This window comes from Heptranchias perlo, chromosome 9, assembly GCF_035084215.1.
Source record: "Heptranchias perlo isolate sHepPer1 chromosome 9, sHepPer1.hap1, whole genome shotgun sequence".
Lineage (NCBI taxonomy): Eukaryota > Metazoa > Chordata > Chondrichthyes > Hexanchiformes > Hexanchidae > Heptranchias > Heptranchias perlo.
Window position 1 is genome coordinate 18824371 of NC_090333.1, and position 20736 is coordinate 18845106.

At 42.0% G+C, this 20736-nt stretch overlaps 1 protein-coding gene across 1 annotated transcript in view; it reads right to left on the bottom strand.

The window, feature by feature from the left end:
• abca4b (ATP-binding cassette, sub-family A (ABC1), member 4b) overlaps positions 1–20736 on the bottom strand; it is a 101937-nt gene that overhangs the window by 35285 nt on the left and 45916 nt on the right. The window contains exons 17-24 of the mRNA XM_067989577.1: positions 19479–19610; positions 18364–18503; positions 17703–17840; positions 11722–11915; positions 11145–11232; positions 9166–9371; positions 6164–6203; positions 3286–3366 (exon numbers count right to left, since the gene is read on the bottom strand). Coding sequence (XP_067845678.1) covers positions 3286–3366; positions 6164–6203; positions 9166–9371; positions 11145–11232; positions 11722–11915; positions 17703–17840; positions 18364–18503; positions 19479–19610 — 1019 coding nt within the window. The remainder of the gene's footprint in view (positions 1–3285; positions 3367–6163; positions 6204–9165; positions 9372–11144; positions 11233–11721; positions 11916–17702; positions 17841–18363; positions 18504–19478; positions 19611–20736) is intronic.

Sequence of the window (20736 nt, forward strand, 5' to 3'; positions counted from 1 at the left end):
CTTGTTAGCAAAATTAAAGCCCATGGCAGCATGGATACAAAATTGGCTAAGGGACAGAAAGCAGAGAGTAGTGGTGAATGGTTATTTTTCAGATTGGAGGGAAGTATACGGTGATGTCCCCCAGGGGTCAGTATTAGGACCACTGCTCTTTTTGATATATATCAATGAACTGGACTTGGGTATAGAGGATATAATTCCAAATTTTGCAGATGACACAAAACTCGGAAATGTAATAAACAATGAGGAGCGGAGTAACAGACTTCAGGAGGACATAGACAGACCGATGAAATGGGCAGACAAATGGCAGATGACATTTAACAAAGAAAAGCGTGAAGTGATGCATTTTAGTAGGAAGAATGAAGAATGAAGAGAGGCAATATAAACTAAATGGTACAATTTTACAGGAGGTGCAGGAACAGAGACACCTCGGGGTGTATATATACAAATCTATGAAAGTGGCAGGACAAGTTGAGAAGGCTGTTTATAAAGCCAAGGATCCCGTATGCTTTTTTAACAGAGGCACAGAGAACAAAAGCAAGAACATTATGCTAAACATTTATAAAACAATGGTTAGGCCCCAGCTGGAATAATGTGTTCAATTCTGGGCACCACACTTCAGGAAGGTCAGAAAGGGTGCAGAGGAGATTGACTAGAATGGTACTAGGGATCTGGGACTTCAGTTATGTGGAGAGACTAGAGAAGCTGGGATTGTTCTCCTTAGAACAGAGAAGCTTAAGGGGAGATTTGATAGAGGTGTTCAAAATCATGAAGGGTTTTGACAAAGTAAATAAGGAGAAACTGTTTCCAGTGGCAGACGGGTCGGTAACCAGAGGACACAGATTTAAGGTGATTGGCAAAAGAACCAGATGCAAGATGAGAAGAAATTTTTTTTACGCAGCAAGTTGTTATGATCTAGAATGCACTTCCTGAAAGGGCGGTGGAAGCAGATTCAATAGTAACTTTCAAAAGGGAATTGGATAAATACTTGAAAGGGAAAAATTTGCAGGGCTATGGGGAAAGAGCAGGGGAGTGGGACTAATTGGATAGCTCTTTCAAAGAGCCGGCACAGGCACGATGAGCCAAATGGCCTCCTTCTGTATTGCATCATTCTATGATTCTAATTACATTTGTACGATACCAAAAAGGTTATTTTGTGATTCCATGAAAGTATGCATCTGCAGGCCTGATAATTAGAAGCAAGTGTAATTACATATCTTCACATCAATGAGACAACACTGTTCCATAACCCTTCTGTTCTTCTGTTTAACTTGACTATTATTTAAAAGCGTCTTTTGCACCAGACTTCTGCACCAGACTTTTTAAATGATTATTTTCTAGATGATGATGAAAGGGTGTCGCCATGGTAAAGAGTCCTGGATAATGATTAAAGAGCAGTCACGCCTTGTCTGATGGTTCAGCAAGTTTATTCAGAGAGAAGCTGAGCCACAGAGAGCAGGAAAATCTGATTCATGCGCTGTGCCGATTTAACTCATCACAGCTGGAGTGGCAGTACCCTCACTACAGTCAACTTTGGTGCCTTTAGATTAAGAAAGGGAAAAAAAAATCAACCATGGTTTTCACTCCTCATCAGTCACTACCCAGAGACTCCTGTTGGAACTGCAGGTGTGTGGACATCAGGCTTGGCTGTGATGCGCCTCCATGATCAAATACTCACTGCCAAGACTCAATACATGTACAATGGCCACTTGGACAAGACACTGGAGGATGCCTGGCTACCTGTGTAACTGTACCCAAGGTGAATCATTAGCTTCAGTAGAGTAGGAGAGGGCAGACAATTGGCAGAGATAAAAAGGGCACTGTCAACATGCTAAAATGTCCAGTGGAACACTTCACTATATTTATACACTGGCAGGAGCAATAGCATCATCACATCACCTCTGCAGCTACACACTTCTGATTGCAGAAGTACCTATGTTGCCTGCTGCGATGGGAGTGCAGCACAGCGTCAAGACTAAACTCACCCAGAAACTCATTAATAGGACAACAATCCCCAGTGATTTTGTAACTTTTTAAAACTCATCTCATTGATTAATTAATTAGTATCCTTCATCTAATTGGTTATATAATTTTCTGCCTTTTCTTGGCGATGTGAACTGTACACTGTGAAGTACAGAATAAGTTGCTGTTTGGGTCATGGATATAGACTCTGCTGTACGTTGGTAATAGGTATTTTCTATAGCTGGTAACGTGCTTATTCCAACTGTTGGCATTTTATCCTTTGAAGTTAACTTTGAGGTTTTTTTTTAAAAGCTTGGAGACCAAAATTATTAATTCAAAGAAGTGCAGATTAGCTTCTACGTTAATAGTGTGGAAGTTATTAAATTTAATGCCCCATAATTAGTTTTTTATCCTGTCAGCAGAGCAGCTTTAAAGAACCTTTTCTGTGTGTGTGTGTGGGGGGATCGCATTCTTAACATGATTCATTATGAAAGGATTTGTTTTTTTTGTAGTCGGTCCAGAGATTGTGGAACTGTAGTGTTTGTATACGTGTTGCAATGACTTTTTATCTCCCTCCCTGGTTTCTGTCAAAGATAGTGTCAGGAGTTGTGCTCAAAGGGCAAGATCAAAAATGTCAATAATCAAAATGAGCACTTCAAAAAAAAAATCAAACTATCTGCATATTGAATCAGGAATGTGATTTCTTATTTAAGGTTCGGCTGCGAGAAAGTAATTAATTATGGGGCTACTGTAGCTTTATAAGTTTTTGCAGTGAGGGGGGGACCTAGTTAATTAGATAGCATCAGGACTGGAATTAAAAATAATTGAAGCAGTGAAATAAGCATAACAGCAGACAAGCAGAGTGAAACAAAAGAAGAACTGAACAAAAAGACAGAAAAATTGAAGTGGAAACAGCTATTTCCTAGGTATGTTGCTGCACCTTTACAGAGCAGCATCTTGTGGAAGAAGTCACACTCAGAGAGCATGCAAATAGACCAGGAATAATGGAGATATGCAAATGTAAGGAAATGGACTGCAACAGGGTCAAAAATATTGACGCATGCAAGCCGATTATTCATAACTTTTCACGCAGCGCATTAGTGTCAGAGATCTGCATGTAAATTAAAAATGAAGTATGCAATAAAACAGGATATCAAGAGAAGGGACCTACTACACTGATTATTCAGAATTCATATTTTGGGTCAATACTAGTGTCACAGAAGATGCTGTTACATTCTCACCAAAACTATAATCTGGTACTTTATGTCCTAATGTGGAATAAGAGACAGAATGATTAGAATTTGGAGAATGTTCTTTCATGCTCACCATCATTAGCTTCAATGTTGACAACTGTTGCCTTGTGTTCCACTCCAAGGCCTGTTTCTGACTTTCTTGGTATCAGATAGCCTTTCAAAGATCATGATTAACAAAGAAAAGAACAATGATAAAAAGTTATTAGTAACTGAAAGAAAATCTTGACCTTTGGTCAAGATTATACATTAGGCTGGATATTCCTGGAGCAGGGCGTGCCCTGTCAGTTAGACTTTTTTCTGCACCCTTCAGCTCAAAATATTTTTGCGCCGTAACTTGCTGGATGTGCGAGCTGATAACGGTGTGGCGAGATCAAAGGGATATCTGGGACCTTAGTGAATGGCGGGACCAACAGTGTATCTCCTTAACCAATGCGATTTAAGGATTGAGAAAGAAGCAGAGGGAACGACTGAGAAGGAGCGCGAATTAGAGTCAAATCAGGTACAGAAAGAGAAATAGAGAAGGACGAAAGAACGATTGGCTTAAAAGAGAGAAAAAAAGAGAGACAGAAAGGAAAACGTAAAAAAATTAAAACATTTAAAATTTGACATTTTTAAATCTCTTAAGAACAATTTACCACCTGAAGGAATGAGACTCCACAGTTTAAATTGCTCAATTTCTGGGCCAGAGAGGTTGATTGGCACTGCATTAACAATTATCACATTGTTAAAAAAGTATTTACACTGTTAATTACCAGACTTAACTTTCTGTGGCTAGTTTAATGGGCAATTAATGTGCAAATCCAGCAAGTTCTTAAAAATAATGGGGAAGCTAAGGGCAAGATGCCGTTTATGTGAAGCAAATGGTGGAGCAGCCTAAATTGACCAGCAAATTTGGGAGATTCGCAACTCACGGCATATCTCTTAATCCCCTGAATTTGCTGGCCGTTTTGCATATTAATAACAACATGCGTCGTTAACACGCTGTTATTTTTCCAGCAAGATCTGGCTGATTATATATAATCTCAAGGATGTTTGATGGTTAGGGATGATTCAGTACAACGTATTTAATTTCAGATGTTCAGTTAAATTTAGCACTCTGCTAAATCAATTAGTGTCAAAGAATATCATTGAAAGCAAAACCAAACTCTGCTCCTGACTATTTCCTTTGCAACACATATATATTCTCCCAGTGGCTTTAGGAAGACATAGGCCCCGATATTAGCGGGGAGGCGGGATGGCAGCGGAGGGGGGAGGGGCGATTGGGCGCGCGGCAAACCCGCATGAACCAAACGTACCATTTCCGACGCGATCGCACGTTGATTGATAATGGTTAATGTCCTCTCCGGGTTTCGCGCCCGGCAGCCAGCCTGATTGACAGGCTGGCTGCCATCAGGAGTTGAAACGTGAGGGGGGGGGGGTCGAGAAAGGGAGAGAGCCAGACGTCATGGAACGGAAGACTGGAGGGAGGGGGGGAGGACGGAAGTTCTACTGCTGGACTGGAAGACTGGGGATGGGGGGGGGGGGGGGGGAAAGAGGGGAAGATCGGGGGTGGGAGAGGGGAAGATTGGGGGGTGGGAGAGGGGAAGATCGGGGGGTGGGAGAGGGGAAGATCGGGGGGTGGGAGAGGGGAAGATCGGGGGGTGGGAGAGGGGAAGATCGGGGGGTGGGAGAGGGGAAGATCGGGGGGTGGGAGAGGGGAAGATCGGGGGGTGGGAGAGGGGAAGATCTGGGGGTGGGAGAGGGGAAGATCGGGGGGTGGGAGAGGGGAAGATCGGGGGTGGGAGAGGGGAAGATTGGGGGGGCCATCAGGAGGGTGAAGAGGGGAACATTGGGAGGGTGAAGAGGGGGACATTGGAACGGGAGACGTCAGACATCGGAGCAGGTTTCAAAGGTAGGGTCATTTAGTGTCTTCAATTCCTTGCATGGTTTTTTATTTAATTTATTTCGTTTCTTTTTCCCTGATCTGGCCCTTTGCGCCTGGTTTCACCAGGCATGAATCAGAGGCGGTGGGCAAGCCGCCCAGATAAGTTAAAAATCTTTCTAATCCCTTCATCTGTCACAGGTGAAGTGCCTTAAGTACCTCAGGTACATTTGGCTCTTTAACTGTCATCCCGCCGGCTTTAATTGCCCCCAATGCACCCGCAATTGCCCCCTAAAATTGAGCCGACTGGCCTCCTTCCATGCTGTAACCTTTCTATGAGTCCATTGTCTCTTTGCTTTGTCAAGCAAAAATTAGATTAAGCAATTAATAATGAAAAAGATAGAACTGTTTAAGCAGAAATTCCTGTTATTTTGCAACATTGCATCAGATATTCTAGGTTATATTGAATACGTTTGTAAACTTATACTTCAGTGTCAAAAGAGAAGGTATAACTAGCGTACGGTCCATATTATCACAGCAAGGTATCAGTCTTGGCTCAGCGGTAGCACTCTCATCTCAGAGTCAGAAGGTTATGGATTCAAGTCCCATTCCAGAGACTTGAGCACAATCTAGGTGGACACTTCAGTGCAGTACTGAAGGAGTGCTGCACTGTCGGAGGTGCGGTCTTTCAGATGAGGCATTAAGCTGAGACCCTGTGTGCCCTCTCACATGGGCATAAAAGATCTTATGGCACTATTCAAAGAAGAGCAGTGGAGTTCTCCCAGTGCCCTGACTAATATTTATCTCTCAATCAACATCAGTGAAACAGATTATCTGGTCATTTATCTCATTTCTGTTTGCCGGACCTGGCTGCGTTACATTTCCCTACATTACAACAGTGACTACACTTCAAAAATACTTCATTGGCTGTGAAACACTTTGGTCCTGAGGTTGTGAAAGATCCTATATAAATGCAAGTTAGTTCACTCTTTCTTTATTTGTATATAAACTTCACCAAGAGGATAACTTCTACACCCAACATGTTCCACATGAATCACACTTTCCTGAATTCTCAAGAATGCTTGTTTACCTGTTCTAAGTGCAGGATCTTCAGTAGCCTTTAAGAAAATCTGGAAATGAGAAAACAATAGAATTGAATTACAGGCGGTCAGTCGGTGCAGTGCGGTCGGTGCAGTACAGGCATCTCTCAGATATTTTACAAAGGAAATATAATTTGAAAGCATTAGATGAAAGGAAGATACTCAACACTGACCTCACAATAAATAGTGGGGACAAGCTTCAGGCAAATTCAGATGTTAGATGCATATTTGTTTTGATTTTGTTCTCAACAATGAAGTGGCAGCCTGGAACCATGCTGGTTATGATGGCAATTTGAAGTGCTAATTAGCTATTAAAAGGGAGTTGTGTACAATCAATTTAATAATGGGCCGAACGGCCTCCTTCTGTGCTGTAAGATTCTATGATTCTACAAACGGCCTGGTTCTAATTTTAAGGTTATTCTGGACTCTTATTCTGGACTCTCCCATCAGATGAAATAGTTTCTCTCTATCTACCCTATCAACTCACCCTTTAATCATTTTAAGCACCTCAATTAGATCATCCCTTAATCTCCATACTCAAGGGAATACAAGCCGAATCTATACAAGCCATACAAGAATACAAGTCATACCTTTAAATGGCCACAACTTCTGAACTCCAGCCGTTCCAAACAGGGCCAAAGTTCAATAAGTCTGAAATCTAACGTTTGGATTGATTGTTCCTATCTGAAGTGGTATATTCATTCAGTTACCTTGAGTCTACTGCAAAGGAACAGGCCATTCGGACCAACTGGTCTGTGCCGGCGTTTATGCTTCACACAAGTCTCCTCACTCCCTACTTCATCTACCCCTATCAGCATACCCTTCTATTCCTTTCTCCTTCATATAGCTTCCCCTTAAATGCATCTGTGCTATTTGCCTCAACTGCTCCTTATGGTAGCGTGTTCCACATTCTCACCACGCTTTGGGTAAAGAAGTTTCTCCTGAATTCCCTATTGGTTTATTAATGACTGTCTTAAATTGATGACCTCTAGTTTTGGACTCCCCCACAAGTGGAAACATTTTTCTCCGTCTGCTCTATCAAACCCTTTCGTTACCCTACGTAAATTCACATAGCTGCTGCGTGGCAGAAATGTATTATTGCATTTCGCAACAATCAATGTTGTTCGATTAGATATATTTGCGCTACGATAAATGTTCAACAGTAATGGATCATTCTCCAGTAATGCGCTATCTAGCAGCCTAGTGCAAAATACTAACGCCATTTATCTCTGTGGAGGTTTCCAGCTCATCCACCATAACTTCAGCAGAAGATCCTTAGGAGCCCCAGACAAAGAGGATAATTTGAACTTTTAGTGATGGTGCAGAACTGCCCGTAATACACCCTGCCCGAAGTCAATGGAAAGGAAAATTTGGCGGGGAGTGTAACAGGCAGCTGATCCGATATCGCCAGTTTTACAACATCACCGAAAGTTAAAATGATTCGCAAATGCTGTTTTTGCCGTTTTTGTGGATCTTCTACCAAGGTCATGGTGGACGAGAGGGAGATTCCCCATGGAAATTCAAGCCCTAAACGAAGACCACTCGTTCAAACCCATGTCTGCTGGTTGGGAATCCAATGGTCCATCTCTGAGCTGTGAAAACTCTATTTCAATTTTCATTTATGAGAATACTTCTGAAGTGCATGTACCTTTAGGCACAGGCACGATGGGCTGAATGGTCTCCTTCCCTGCTGTACCATTTGATGATTCTATGATTCTTCACAACAAGAAGGGAAACTAATTGTGGCTGTCTGTAGATGTAACATGTACTCCACAGTTAATGGCTTAGCAATGAATTAGGTCCCTATGCTGGGGTGTAGATGACATTGCAAATAACGATACAAGAGCACTGGTTACTACAGTCAGCAGCTGTGGTGGTTTATGGAAATTACTGCTTTAAACCTTCATTCTCTTTTAAATGGGTTATAAAAAAGCATCTACCATTCTACAGCAGACCCTCTTTTAGTAACATGCTATTATTATAAAATGGTTGACAACGAGCCAGAAAATGTGTCAGCCAGTAATACAACTTACTGATAATATACTTTCCTATCAGTTACTGGATTTTCTCAGGTGACCAAAAACAATTTATCCAATTGGAAGCCCACCCCTGCCTAGATTTTCAACAGTTACTTATACATAAATTTCTATCAAAAATAATTGCTTCCAGTGTAATTTTAATGGGTGGGGAAAGGGGAATATAGTTTCTTTTGTAGTTTAGTCAAACAGCTTTATAACACAAATCATTTGGTATCATAATGTTTTTTAAAAATCCTGTTTTCCTCCTACTTTAAATAATCAAAAATGAAGGCAACAGAAACAATTTAGTCTTGTTTAACATTTTGACCATACTTTCCAGATCGAGTTATGTGGAAGTTTTGGCACCAGGTACTTTGCTTTGGGTTCAAGATCTTACACCAAAAGGCAAAGCAGCCACATCAGCTGGTGTCAACATTACTCTGAATAATAATGTGCTGTTCTGCTGCTCTGTTTGACAATATCATCATACACCAATCCTTTCAATAAAGTTTTTAAACTGTTGAACGACCACCGTGCATGGTGTTTGTACAATCTTTAACATAATGTGCCAATGAGAAGGTCACAAGTTCATATTGTCCCAATCTGTTACTAGACTTTGGCCTTGAAAGTACTCTGTGAGAATATCACTGTACGAATGCCTGTCACACCCATATGGAATTCCTTTGTCCACTATATTCACAGAGACATTAACCAATTTAATTTAAACAGGTTAATGCCTCTGTTAAAACAGTGGGGAAAGGAATTGCATACAGATGTGCTATACGTTTGTATGCTAATATCCACACAGTGTAATTTCAGAGCCTTCAAGGTTTGTTTGCACTTATTAGACTTAATGGGTAACCGCATTTCTCCATAGTCATCTTTTACAACCTCTAGTGAAAACTGTTCCAAGTCAGCTGACAAAGAATTGATAAAAACAACAGTTTCCTGTGGTAAGTAATAATCAGCCTTACCTCCTCCAGCGATGTGTCAGACACCCCAAAGCTACTGAGGCCTAAATCTTGCAGAGTCTCCTCAATTTCTCGGAACAGACTTGCATAGGCTCTATGTTTGAAGTCTTTACTGGGTAGCAGATAGTAAAGCTCCTGACCAACATTTTCTATCAGCTTGGCCTCAGAGACATGATGTTGGATGAGATTTGTCAATGCATCTACATCACCTGTATGGGAGAAACAGCAATAAAGGTTACAGTGAAAGGTTATAGGCTGCCATTTACTGCAAGTTTACTAGTCACTGATCTTTATATTAATAGCACCAATCCTTTATCATTAGATTTAAAGCACACTGGCATCTCATTATAATCAGAACCTTGGATATTATATAAATAGCTAATAGCAGAGATCAGAATAGATCAGTCTAGAAATGACTGTTTGCAATATTAACATACAAATGTTAAACATGTTCACATGAAATTCTAATTTAACAAAGGTGTTAACTGTTTTGTTTTGAATGGGTTAGTGTCTCTTAAAATAACAGACAGAAGAATGTCATATGAATGCAATAAGCACTATTTTTTTATTTGTTCACGGGATGTGGGCATCGATGGCAAGGCCAGCATTTATTGCCCATCCCTAATTGCCCTTGAGAAGGTGGTGGTGAGTTGCCTTCTTGAACTGCTGCAGTCCGTGTGGTGAAGGTTCTCTCACAGTGCTATTAGGAAGGGAGTTCCAGGATTTTGACCCAGCAACAATGAAGGAACGCCGATATATTTCCAAGTCGGGATGGTGTGTGATTTGGAGGGGAACGTGCAGGTGGTGTTGTTCCCATGTGCCTGCTGCCCTTGTTCTTCTAGGTGGTAGAGGTCGTGGATTTGGGAAGTGCTGTCGAAGAAGCCTTGGCGAGTTGCTGCAGTGCATCCTGTAGATGGTACACACTGCAGCCATGGTGCGCCAATGATGAAGGGAGTGAATGTTTATGGTGGTGGATGGGGTGCCAATCAAGCGGGCTGCTTTGTCCTGGATGGTGTCGAGCTTCTTGAGTGTTGTTGGAGCTGCACTCATCCAGGCAAGTGGAGAGTATTCCATCACACTCCTGACTTGTGTCTTGTAGATGGTGGAAAGTCTTTGGGAAGTCAGGAGGTGAGTCACTCGCCGCAGAATACCAAGCCTTTGACCTGCTCTTGTAGCCACAATATTTATGTGGCTGGTCCAGTTAAGTTTCTGGTCAACGGTGACCCCCAGGATGTTGATGGTGGGGGTTTGGGCGATGGTAATGCCATTGAATGTCAAGGGGAGGTGGTTAGACTCTCTCTTGTTGGAGATGGTCATTGCCTGGCAATTGTCTGGTGCGAATGTTACTTGCCACTTATCAGCTAATATCACAAACAGTTATTTCCGGACTATCCTTGTTATAAAGAATAATAGATGGCTGAAAGTGTGATGCAAAATGTCAAACAATGAGAGGGCCTCTTCCATGCTTTATTAAGTGATCTGAGCTCCCAATGTTTTGCACCTCATATAAAATGGTGTGCTGTATTTGTCAACCAAACCATGCTTCCTGTTGGCTAACCCTACTGATCTAACCTTTAGAACTTTGTAAAACAGCTCCTCTTCCTGTCAACAAACACAAAACGGAACAGAAAAACTTGTAATAGAGGTGAGGAAATAACAAAGATGCAGGGAGGGATAAATTTGACATAAAAAATGTCATTAGATTGTTGCATGTGTGCACTTTGACACCATTTCCTTCCCTGTGCCGTTTTTTGGAACATAAACGGATGAGGGATTACAAATGCTTGAGAACCTCCAACAAAGCGTTTATTTTTAACCAGCAGTACGGATCTGTCCAGTACAAGTCTAGAGCAGATCCAATGAGATCCGAGCATTTTCAGCCCATACACAGCAGAGAAAAATGATCAGGGTGACATGCATGGGATGGGTTGGTTGTGTTCGAGTAACACTAATAAAAGCTAAGCGGAAATTACAAGCCTTACCATCTAATTCTTCTTCTGGAAGGGTTTCATCAATAGGGCAACAGTTGGAGCAGGAACAGCAGCAGTCTGTTGCACAGGTGCAAATCGGCTGTGGTAGTTTTGCGGGTAAAAGAAAAGCAGAGATCAGTTGAACTGCTGAACACCATCAGCAGCAAAAGATAGCAAACATATCTCATTACACAGGCTGATCTTGCATCTGTGTAAAAGTAACCCTTTGATCCTTTTTTATTTTTGCTTCACGATTCTGACCCATTTCCCCGAAGCTGAAGTTATATTGTTTTTGCGGCAGTGTTTCCTCTGTGTGTTCTTGTGTAATTTCCTGCTTCATGTGAGGGTGTTTAAAGCAACATTATTCCTGCAGAAAATTAGTAGTTTGTGCCTTGCCAATACTGACTAGGAAGAGAACCAGAGAAACTCATTTCAATTGACTTGTGCATTAAAGATGAAAGTAGATTCTCAACGGATCATTATTTAATGAAGCTTATGATCTGATTTTACAACTGAAGAACCTTTAGGGCAGTTTCTACACTGATAGAGTAAGTGATCAGTCCCGTGAGATGCAGATGCATCAACTTACCATGGCATCTAGTTTCTTCCGATTTGCCTTCTTCATCCTGCGAACCAGGGTAAGATAGAAACCAGAGCCAAAGCAATTCTTTAGAAACAAAGAGGAGCCGCAACACTGCAGCTTTCCCTGAGAAATGATTGCGATCCGGTCACCTAGAAGATCTGCTTCATCCATATGATGTGTGGAGAGGATGATGGTTCTTCCTAAGTGTAAGAACATGGGAACTTTTCATCTTTCTCGGTTTGTTACTTAAAATCAATACTGTCCACTAGAGGGACCCTCCACACCAGCCAATACTTTCAAATAGCTGTGTGCCAGATCATTTCGATAATGTTTTGTTCTTAACATCATATTGTTTCTCTTTTGGAATCAATCACACATTTGTTTGATAGTTTCAAAAGCCAAAATTAGAGCATGTAACCAATGGCTCAAGTCATTACTGGTCTTTCAACCTGAAGATGGTTTTATAAGGGTGAAAACTCAATCAAATACAGAAAGCTGGCAGCACAATCAAATTTGCTGGGGGTTCAGAGGCTGCTTCAGGCCTTTGTAAACACTTCATTTATTCTGTTTGATATAAACTATTTCATTATTTTGTTTATTGGTATAAGTGTACGTATATATTAAAAATGTAGGTGACTACCAGAAATAAGGATGGATTGGAAGATCTGATATCAGCATGTTCTACCCTGGGGTTCTTTGGCCATGATTTGATTCCAAATGTCCTCACACATTAAGTTACTAACCACAACTGAACAATCTATGTTCCAGCTTAGAGACTGCACTGCAGACTCTGTATGCATGTTTTAGCCCAAGACTGGCATAAAAAGCAGCAAGAAAACAGCACTAGTTCACAGCAAGCTGCAGGAGAGACCCCCCTCGATCTTTCTCAATCTGGAGATGAGACATAGTGGATTTCCATGAGCTGCCTTTGGACAAGTAGTAGCTTCAGTATCTCCTTTCAGTGAGGGAACATATTTCACAATCCTTTCTCGCCTACTTCAAAGGAAAATAATACTTCCTTTCACTCCCCTCTCTCCAGTAAATATTCCTTCTTAGGAGCAAAATCACAGCCAAGACTTTGTGCATAAAGGTTCAGGTCAAACCCAATTGGCTTACACAGGTTTGCTTTCAGCTATCAGCAGCATTAAATTACTGCATCCATAGCTCTGTACAATGTGAATATTAATCTGGTCACCTCCTTGTGTACCTCACAGTACACATAATGATGGAGTGTCACTCTTGTAACATTATGTTCTGAATCCTGTCTTATTCACTTGCTGAAAGTGTCACTATCACATGAACTCAGATCCATGGGAGGATCAGGCTTCTCCTTGTTACTTTATGCATTGCTGAAAGGCAAGATGTTTTCGGACTGAAGGCCTGCTGGTGACTAACTGTGAAATTGAAACAAATTGGCTGGAATTTCCCTCCATTTACAGACAATAGGGGAACATTGAGGTTATAACAAACATCTTCAAAAATTGTTGTTTTGGTCGGTGAAGGTTACAGACCTGAGCTGGAGTTAAACTTAAGAAATAATCTTCTGAAATTTGTCCTTGGGTGATTTTTAAAATTTTGTAATGAAGTGACACGTCATGTCATCAACTGCGCTTGTCACTATAATAATATTCTGACCTAATACTGTGAAACCACAATACAAAAGCTCATGCAGCTTCTGTTGTGGTGCATAACTTTCCCCACAGTCAACATGCAACAGAGTCTGAGAGGAGGCTTTGCCAGCAACTAACGTGGCTGAAACTCCCTGGTGAGCCAATGCTATCTCTTTAATGGGATGGGTTCCATTAAGAATTCGCAAAAGCAGCAAGAGTTCACTAATTGTTGTAACCCTAATTAAAGATTTTTGAAAAAATCTTTTTCCAGTTAAAATTATAGGAAAGATTTTTTACAAATTTGCGAGCTAGAAGTGAACATGAGGAATTCGGGGCCCACAAGGTTCATTCGTTTTATTTTTACGGAAAATCCTGCAGGAAGTGCTGACCACACTGCTCAAATTTCCCATATGCGCTCTGGTTGCACGAAGTTCCACATCAGCAGCACAAATTAGTAAAGTCTAACATTGTGGGGTAGAGTTTCCGCTTTGGGCGTAATCGGGAAATTGCGGCCAAAATGCGCTTGAAATTACACTGGCTAGGTTACAGTTCAAGTTTCCACTAAAATTCATTTGCATAATCGCAAACATGAAATCTTCCGTGAACCAGTGCAATCTGACAGCGCAATAGAAGGCAATCATTTCCTTTCTTTTTCTTTCCATTAAAAAATATTCTGTAATGTATTTAAGAGTACAGTTTTATTAATTCATCTGAAAATGGGTCAGAAATATCAAAAATAAGCATTTTTAATAAGGGTGTCCAGTCCTCCTCCTGTGAGCAATTTGATTTAAAATCACTGAAAATGAGTTCAAACTATACTGAACCATCAATAGTTTCATTGGTGTACCCACTAGTCAGTTTCTTAGAAAATTAAATATTTTTTGTTATGAAAAAACTTTTAAAACGTGCCTACTTGTGCCTGTGCACCTAAGAAAATGAACGCAATTTGAAGAGTCTTCCCAAACCAGCGCAATCGGTGGATCTCGCATTATTGACCTGGGGGTGTGGCCAGTTTGGGGGCGGGGCTTGATTTGGGAGAATTGAATCTTGAACCAGTGTAAAAGACAGCAGAAACACAAACGTGAATGGTTTTGGGTGCAACTCATTTATGTTTAAAATTCCCCGGTCTTTTGCGCTGGTTCGGCCGATTCCTCCCGGATTGCGCTAATATAACTAGTGTAAACAAGTGGAAACTCTATCCCTATATATATTGTTGAGTCTCACATTGTATATATTGTAGAGTCCAACATTATGGGCCAGGTATTGCTCCCGAAATAACAGTGCAGCTAATCAGCGCTCTCAGTTTTTAGTGGTGAATTGAAGGAACAAGTTCCCGCATTTGCACATGCGCAGTGAAACGCGGAAATCATGAACTTGCTCCTAGTGATAAGACAGATTCAAATTAAAGGGACATCACACGCTGCAATCAGAAAACTCATTGAAAAAGTGCAAACTTGCTTATCTGCCAAGCTGGAAAGTAACTAATTACGCCACCAAACAGGCACGCTTAAAAATACAGGTCTAAACTAAGTTTTAAAAGCATGGTTAGTCTTAAATGACTGCCAAACTACTAAAAATTAACTTTTAAAAATGTGGAGTCTCATATTACTCCTTATTTTAATAGTTTTTGGTCATTTAAAAAAAAATTAAAAATTAAAAATTTAAAAAAAAAATTTCCCTTCTGTCTCTTTAATTTAATTCAATAATTTCTTTGGCTTTTTATTTAAAAAAATTAAAATTTTTATTTACAATGACGCACAGAATACTAACTTTAAATGAATGAAGTCTGCTTGCCTGCTTGAGCAGTGCAGCCTGAATCTGCGGGCATGACTTCTCTTCCTGACAGATTTTGTGGCCGTGTCTTCTCCTCTCAGACTTTTCCAGCCGCGAGGCAACTCACGCTGCTCAGAGGCCGGGTCGATAGCGCACATTTTGTTTAAAGTTCAAATTCAAGCAATTGGACGCTACAGAGCCCGCAGTAAGTATTTTCGTTAATTTACTTTGCAGGAGCTGCAGTGAGCGTTGCCTCACCGCTCTGCGGGATTTCTGGCCCATTATATATTGTAGTCTAATATATATATATATAGTTTAACAATACATATACATATACATATAAGACTAACTTTACTACCTCATGGGCTGCTTACCAAGTAGGCCACCAGCTCTGGTCTGGAATGCTGCTCAGTAACCAGGCAGAGGTCAGGTAAGGTGACTCAATAGGGCTGCTAATGCGGGATGGCAGCTCCTGACGCGCTGGCCGTACCTGTGTCGGAATGACCCGACCTCGTTGCATTGTATTAGATCAGCTCATTAACATAATTTAACAGTGATCCCAGCACACAGCACAAGATGTGGAAGCGCAGCAAAGCTGGTGCCTGACCAAAGTCGGCCTTTTAAGGTCATCATGTTGCCAGCATCACCCAGGTTAAAAAAAATGTAAACATTTTTTTTTACTAGCACTGGTTTAGTACAGATGCTGAGTTACTGGAATGTTAGAGATTTACTAGAATGAGGAACTTCAGTTACGTGGAGAGACTGGACAAGCTGGGATGGTTCTCCTTAGAACAGAGAATGTTAAGGGGAGATTTGATTGAGGTGTTCAAAATTATGAAGGGTTTTGATAGAGTAAATAAGGAGAAACTGTTTCCAGTGACAGAAGGGCCGGTAACCAGAGGACACAGATTTAAGGTGATCGGCAAAAGAGCCAGAGGCAACATGAGGAAACATTTTTTTACGCAGCGAGTTGTCATGATCTGGAATGCACTGCCTGAAAGGGTGGTGGAAGCAGATTCAATAGCAACTTTCAAAAGGGAATTGGATAAATATTTGAAGGGAAAAAATTTACAGGGCTATGGGAAAAGAGCAGGGGAATGGGACTAATTGGATAGCTCTTTCAAAGAGCAGGCACAGGCACGATGGGCCAAATGGCCTCCTCCTGCACTGGTACTATGGTACTATGTGTTCAGGTGCTCCAGTCACATTGTAAGGCTTGGTCCTCATTTAAATGAATGCTGGGCCCCTGTGCACAGCTTGTGTGCAGTCTTTGAGCTCCAGCAGCACCTGATAACACGGAAAGTTAGCGCCTGATACACATCAGCGCAACAGGCACTGGACATCACCTTATCAGCTAGATAACCCCAGACAAACCCCTGCAATCCTGGCAGCTCTCCTTTCAGAATCCAGGAAACAGCGACAAACTCTGGATTCTACTATATAATGTTCTCATTGTGTAAAAGCAGATTGGCACATGATCCGGCACAAGTGTTCTCTGTTGCTGAGTAAAGTGACATCGTGGACGTGATTACAGCCATGGGCAGCACGAACGGACACATTAGTTTGGTATTAGAAATGTTAGTTTGATGCAGCTGCTCCAGCAGTATCCAGATTTCATTCATCAACTTCCAATCTTCGGATACATAACGTGTATGAATCAGACAGTGTCAGTTTTTCACCTGCCCAAGGATAAATCCCTTGACTCTGTGTGACCCTCCTTGTAGCTGCTCAGCTGCGAGCTGCGAGCTGATGACATCCACCCAAGTGGGGACAGGCACTGGAGGGACAGTCAGTGCAGTGTCACGCTCTTGTTGCTTTGCTTGGAGTAAAGTCATCAAGCACTGGTGCTATGAGACCCACAGTCTGATTCATTAATATGTAAACCTGATACAAGTTAATGTTTAGGTACATTCCAGTTATTACCAACCTTTACTTTCAAGCGCCTTTGCCTGTTTTTTTCTGAAGATGCTGATTGTGTTGTGTTATGGCTGCATGGGCACCTATAACACAACACTCCAGCGCTTTGTCCAAATCTTCCTGTATGGGCCTGGACAGTGAACATTCGCAGGATATATGGCCATGGGGGACATCATGCCCAGTTCTGATTCTGTCCGTGCCTGATGCCAACATATACGGGCATTTTCCAGCAGGAGCCGCTGACTATTGACCAAGAGCAGGAACCCTGGCTGGGCTTTTACCTAGTACAGCGGACCAGGGACTAACTTAAACTGAAATCAGCTAACTCAGCACAGATCTGGGATAAAATAAGGAGACTTTGCTGGCTCAGTTTACAATGGGGCGATGCATTTGCCCACTGAGCCATTGGGAACATTTTTCCCTACATATTGTGGTATAGTCAGTCCTGCTATATGAAGTTTGTTATATCCAATTATTTGTCTTACATAAAGATTCCACTGGAATTTGATAGAAAACAGCAGAGTTGAGAGTAAATGGGTTTAATGCGATCGATGTGTCTTATCCCAATACATTTGTTCACTGCAAAATTTCATAAGTGGGATACAGCATAGACAGAAGTTACATGGTAACTTAATTACGTGCATTAGACTTTATTTTCTAGCCTGAGTCGAGGGAAGGGCACTGTACCTGAGCGGTATTTGAGTAACAGGTCCCAGATGGATCGTCTGGAATATGGATCAACTCCAGACGTTGGCTCATCCAAAATGATCACTTTAGCTGCTCCAATGAATGCTAAGGCTACCGATAGTTTTCGCTGCATTCCACCTGTGGAGGAAAAGACAGAAACCATTTATCATGTTGGTAACATCAAATGTCTTCATAATATTAATGCCTTGAGTTATAAAGGCAAACAGTGCATAGCACGTTGAATGTGCAGTGGATTGGTGATTCTGTTATTAATGATAATCTTTGAGAATGTAATGTAAAACACTACTAAGATCCTCAATGAGATAAGATGCACATGGCGTTAACACTGTCCATCTGCATCATGACAGACCGGATCAGGAAGCACTTTTTCACACAAAGGATATGGGAAATCTGGAACTCTCTTCCACAAAAGGCTGTGAATGCAGGGTCAATTGAAATTTTCAAACCTGACATCAGTAGATTTTTGTTAGGCAAGGGTATAAGCGATATGGAGCAAAGACGGGTAAATGAAGTCAAGGTACAGATCAATCAGGATCTAATTGAGGGCAAAATGGCCTACTCCTGTTCCTATCTTCCCATGTGATTAATATCTACCTGAGCACTTCAGCTGAGACCTTTTAGATCATTTTTGGACCGTTACCTGATAAATTTTGTACCAGCTCATCTCTCTTGTGAGGAAGTCCAATTTCATCCAGCATTACTTCTGACTGCTTTTCTGCCTCTTCTACTGTCTGGCCTTTCAGTTGACTATAAAATAAGATATGTTCTGCCACTGTTAGGCTATAAGAAAAATAAAGATAAAATCAGATTAATATGCTTCCAGTTTCCTTCAAACTCTACACTCATGACCAATGTTCCAATCTTACCCCGAGAGAGAGACAAACTTCCACGGATGAACATTCCGAGCATTCCCCAGCATTTGATGATCAGTTTGCAGGCTCACCCTGATGGAGGACCAGATTCCCAGACTGATACAATAGGCTTATCTTGATGGATGCTGCAGCCCTGGCCAGGCAGAATCCTTCCCCAGAATCAATCTACAGACCCTGGGCAGTGTAGTAGATGCTGTAGGCACGAACAACATACACTACTTCCCTGGACAGATTCCAGGCCGAAAGAAAGTTCTTGCATTCCACAATGTGCCACTTTTTTGGCAGGAGAATTTATGTGAAGTCCTATGGAGAAGAACCTATCTTTGAAAGATAAAGGTTTGCTGTAGCCTGGGCCAAGCTTACAGGCCAAATTCAGTGCGTTTTTTTTTTGTGGTCCTGATTAATTCTTAACTCCACTGTCAGCAGTAGCATGTAGCTGTGTTACCTTACAAAACAACTAGTCCTTTTACAGCAAATAAAGTGCTTAACAAAAGTGCAACTTGCTGTTCATCAACACCCTCTGGGTAAAGCGTTACATTTACTGTGGATTATTGTTCAGTTGAATTTGTTACCCAATACCCATTAAAGTCTGAACTGTACTGCATCTATTTTATGTGCCTTGTATTAATAGTTTATATCAACCACATAAAGCAGAAAATACTAGTACAAACTTTAACGCAGGTCATTCAGAATGAAGGCAAATTAAGAACAGGAAATTTTTGGAGCAGTGTCATGTCATATAGCTCCAAACGCCTAATGCATTTTGTTTGATCTCAAGCTCACTTTTTCACCTCAATTTTTCCTTCACTTCCCTCTTAGCCCAGAAGCCCATGTAATAGCCTCTATTGCTTATGACCATTAGAATGTATGACATCTTACTTACTTGTTAAATAAAATATTGTGCTGGGGACACATGCTGATGTCCTGTCGAATTGTATCAATGTCTGTGCGGATATCTTTGCCATTAATCACCGCAGTACCAGATGTAGGTGGAAATAAACCAATCAGCATCGACCTGTTGAATACATGGGAAAAGTGCATTAGAATCAGTAACAGTGGATCCCAAACATTAGACATATTGGGGGCGATTTTAAAACGGAGCCGGGAAGGAGCAGGGAGTCAAATTGAGATCAGAAAACCCATTACTATGGGTTTCCCATCCGACTGACCAGCTGATTGGCAGGGGTGCATGGGTGGGCACGGGAGGCATGAGTGGGCAAGGGGCATGGGCGGGTATAGGTGGGCAAAGGGGTCGCAAGTCATGGGGGATGGGATCGGAGGTCAGTCACGGGGGGGTGTCGGGATCAGGGGTCATCACGGGGGGAGGGTCGGGGGTTGGAGGATCAGAGTGGGGGGGGGGGGGCGGGGAGAGGCTCTGGGTCGGGGTAGGACGATCAGAGTGGGGGGATCGGGGTTGGGGGACTGCGATCGGGGGTCAGGGGTCCGCGATCGTTGAGGGGTCGGTGCAGGTAGGCTTGTTGGGTCTGGGGGAAGCACTCCTGCTCCTCCGGGCCCACAAGCTGTGCCTTTCTAGGCACCTACCTGTTAGTCTCGGGCCTTCTCGCCTCCTTTCATGAGGTGTAAAACAGAAGGCCCGGGAATCCCGGCCCCCCCCCGGGGTTGAAATCGGGAACTAGTGAAAAATGGAGGCCTGAGCCTCCTTGAAAGTTTTAAGGCCCGACCCGCCTCCTGGGAGCGGGTTGGTTACCCGCCCCCTGGGAGCGGGTTGGTTACCCGCCCCTCATCCCTCCCTGGTGAAAACCCGAAATGAGCGGGTTGGAGGTGGGGTCTGAAACGGTGACAATTTTCAATGCCCCCATGCCCCCAACCCACCCATTCTTTAAATTTGAAAATTGAGTCCATGAAGATCCATGATCCACAGCCTCAGCTTTACTTTTTAATTTTGAAAGCTAAGGACTACCCTTACATTACAACAGTGACTACACTTCAAAAATACTTCATCGGCTGTAAAACACTTTGGGACATCCTGAGGTCATGAAAAGTGCTATATAAATGCAAGTCTTTCTTTCTTTTACCCATAAAGAAGATGTTACATGTCTTTAAGAGGAGATAATTGCACAATTTTGCTCAAATTCAATTGACATTAAAGGGAACTTGAACTCTATAACAAAAAATATATA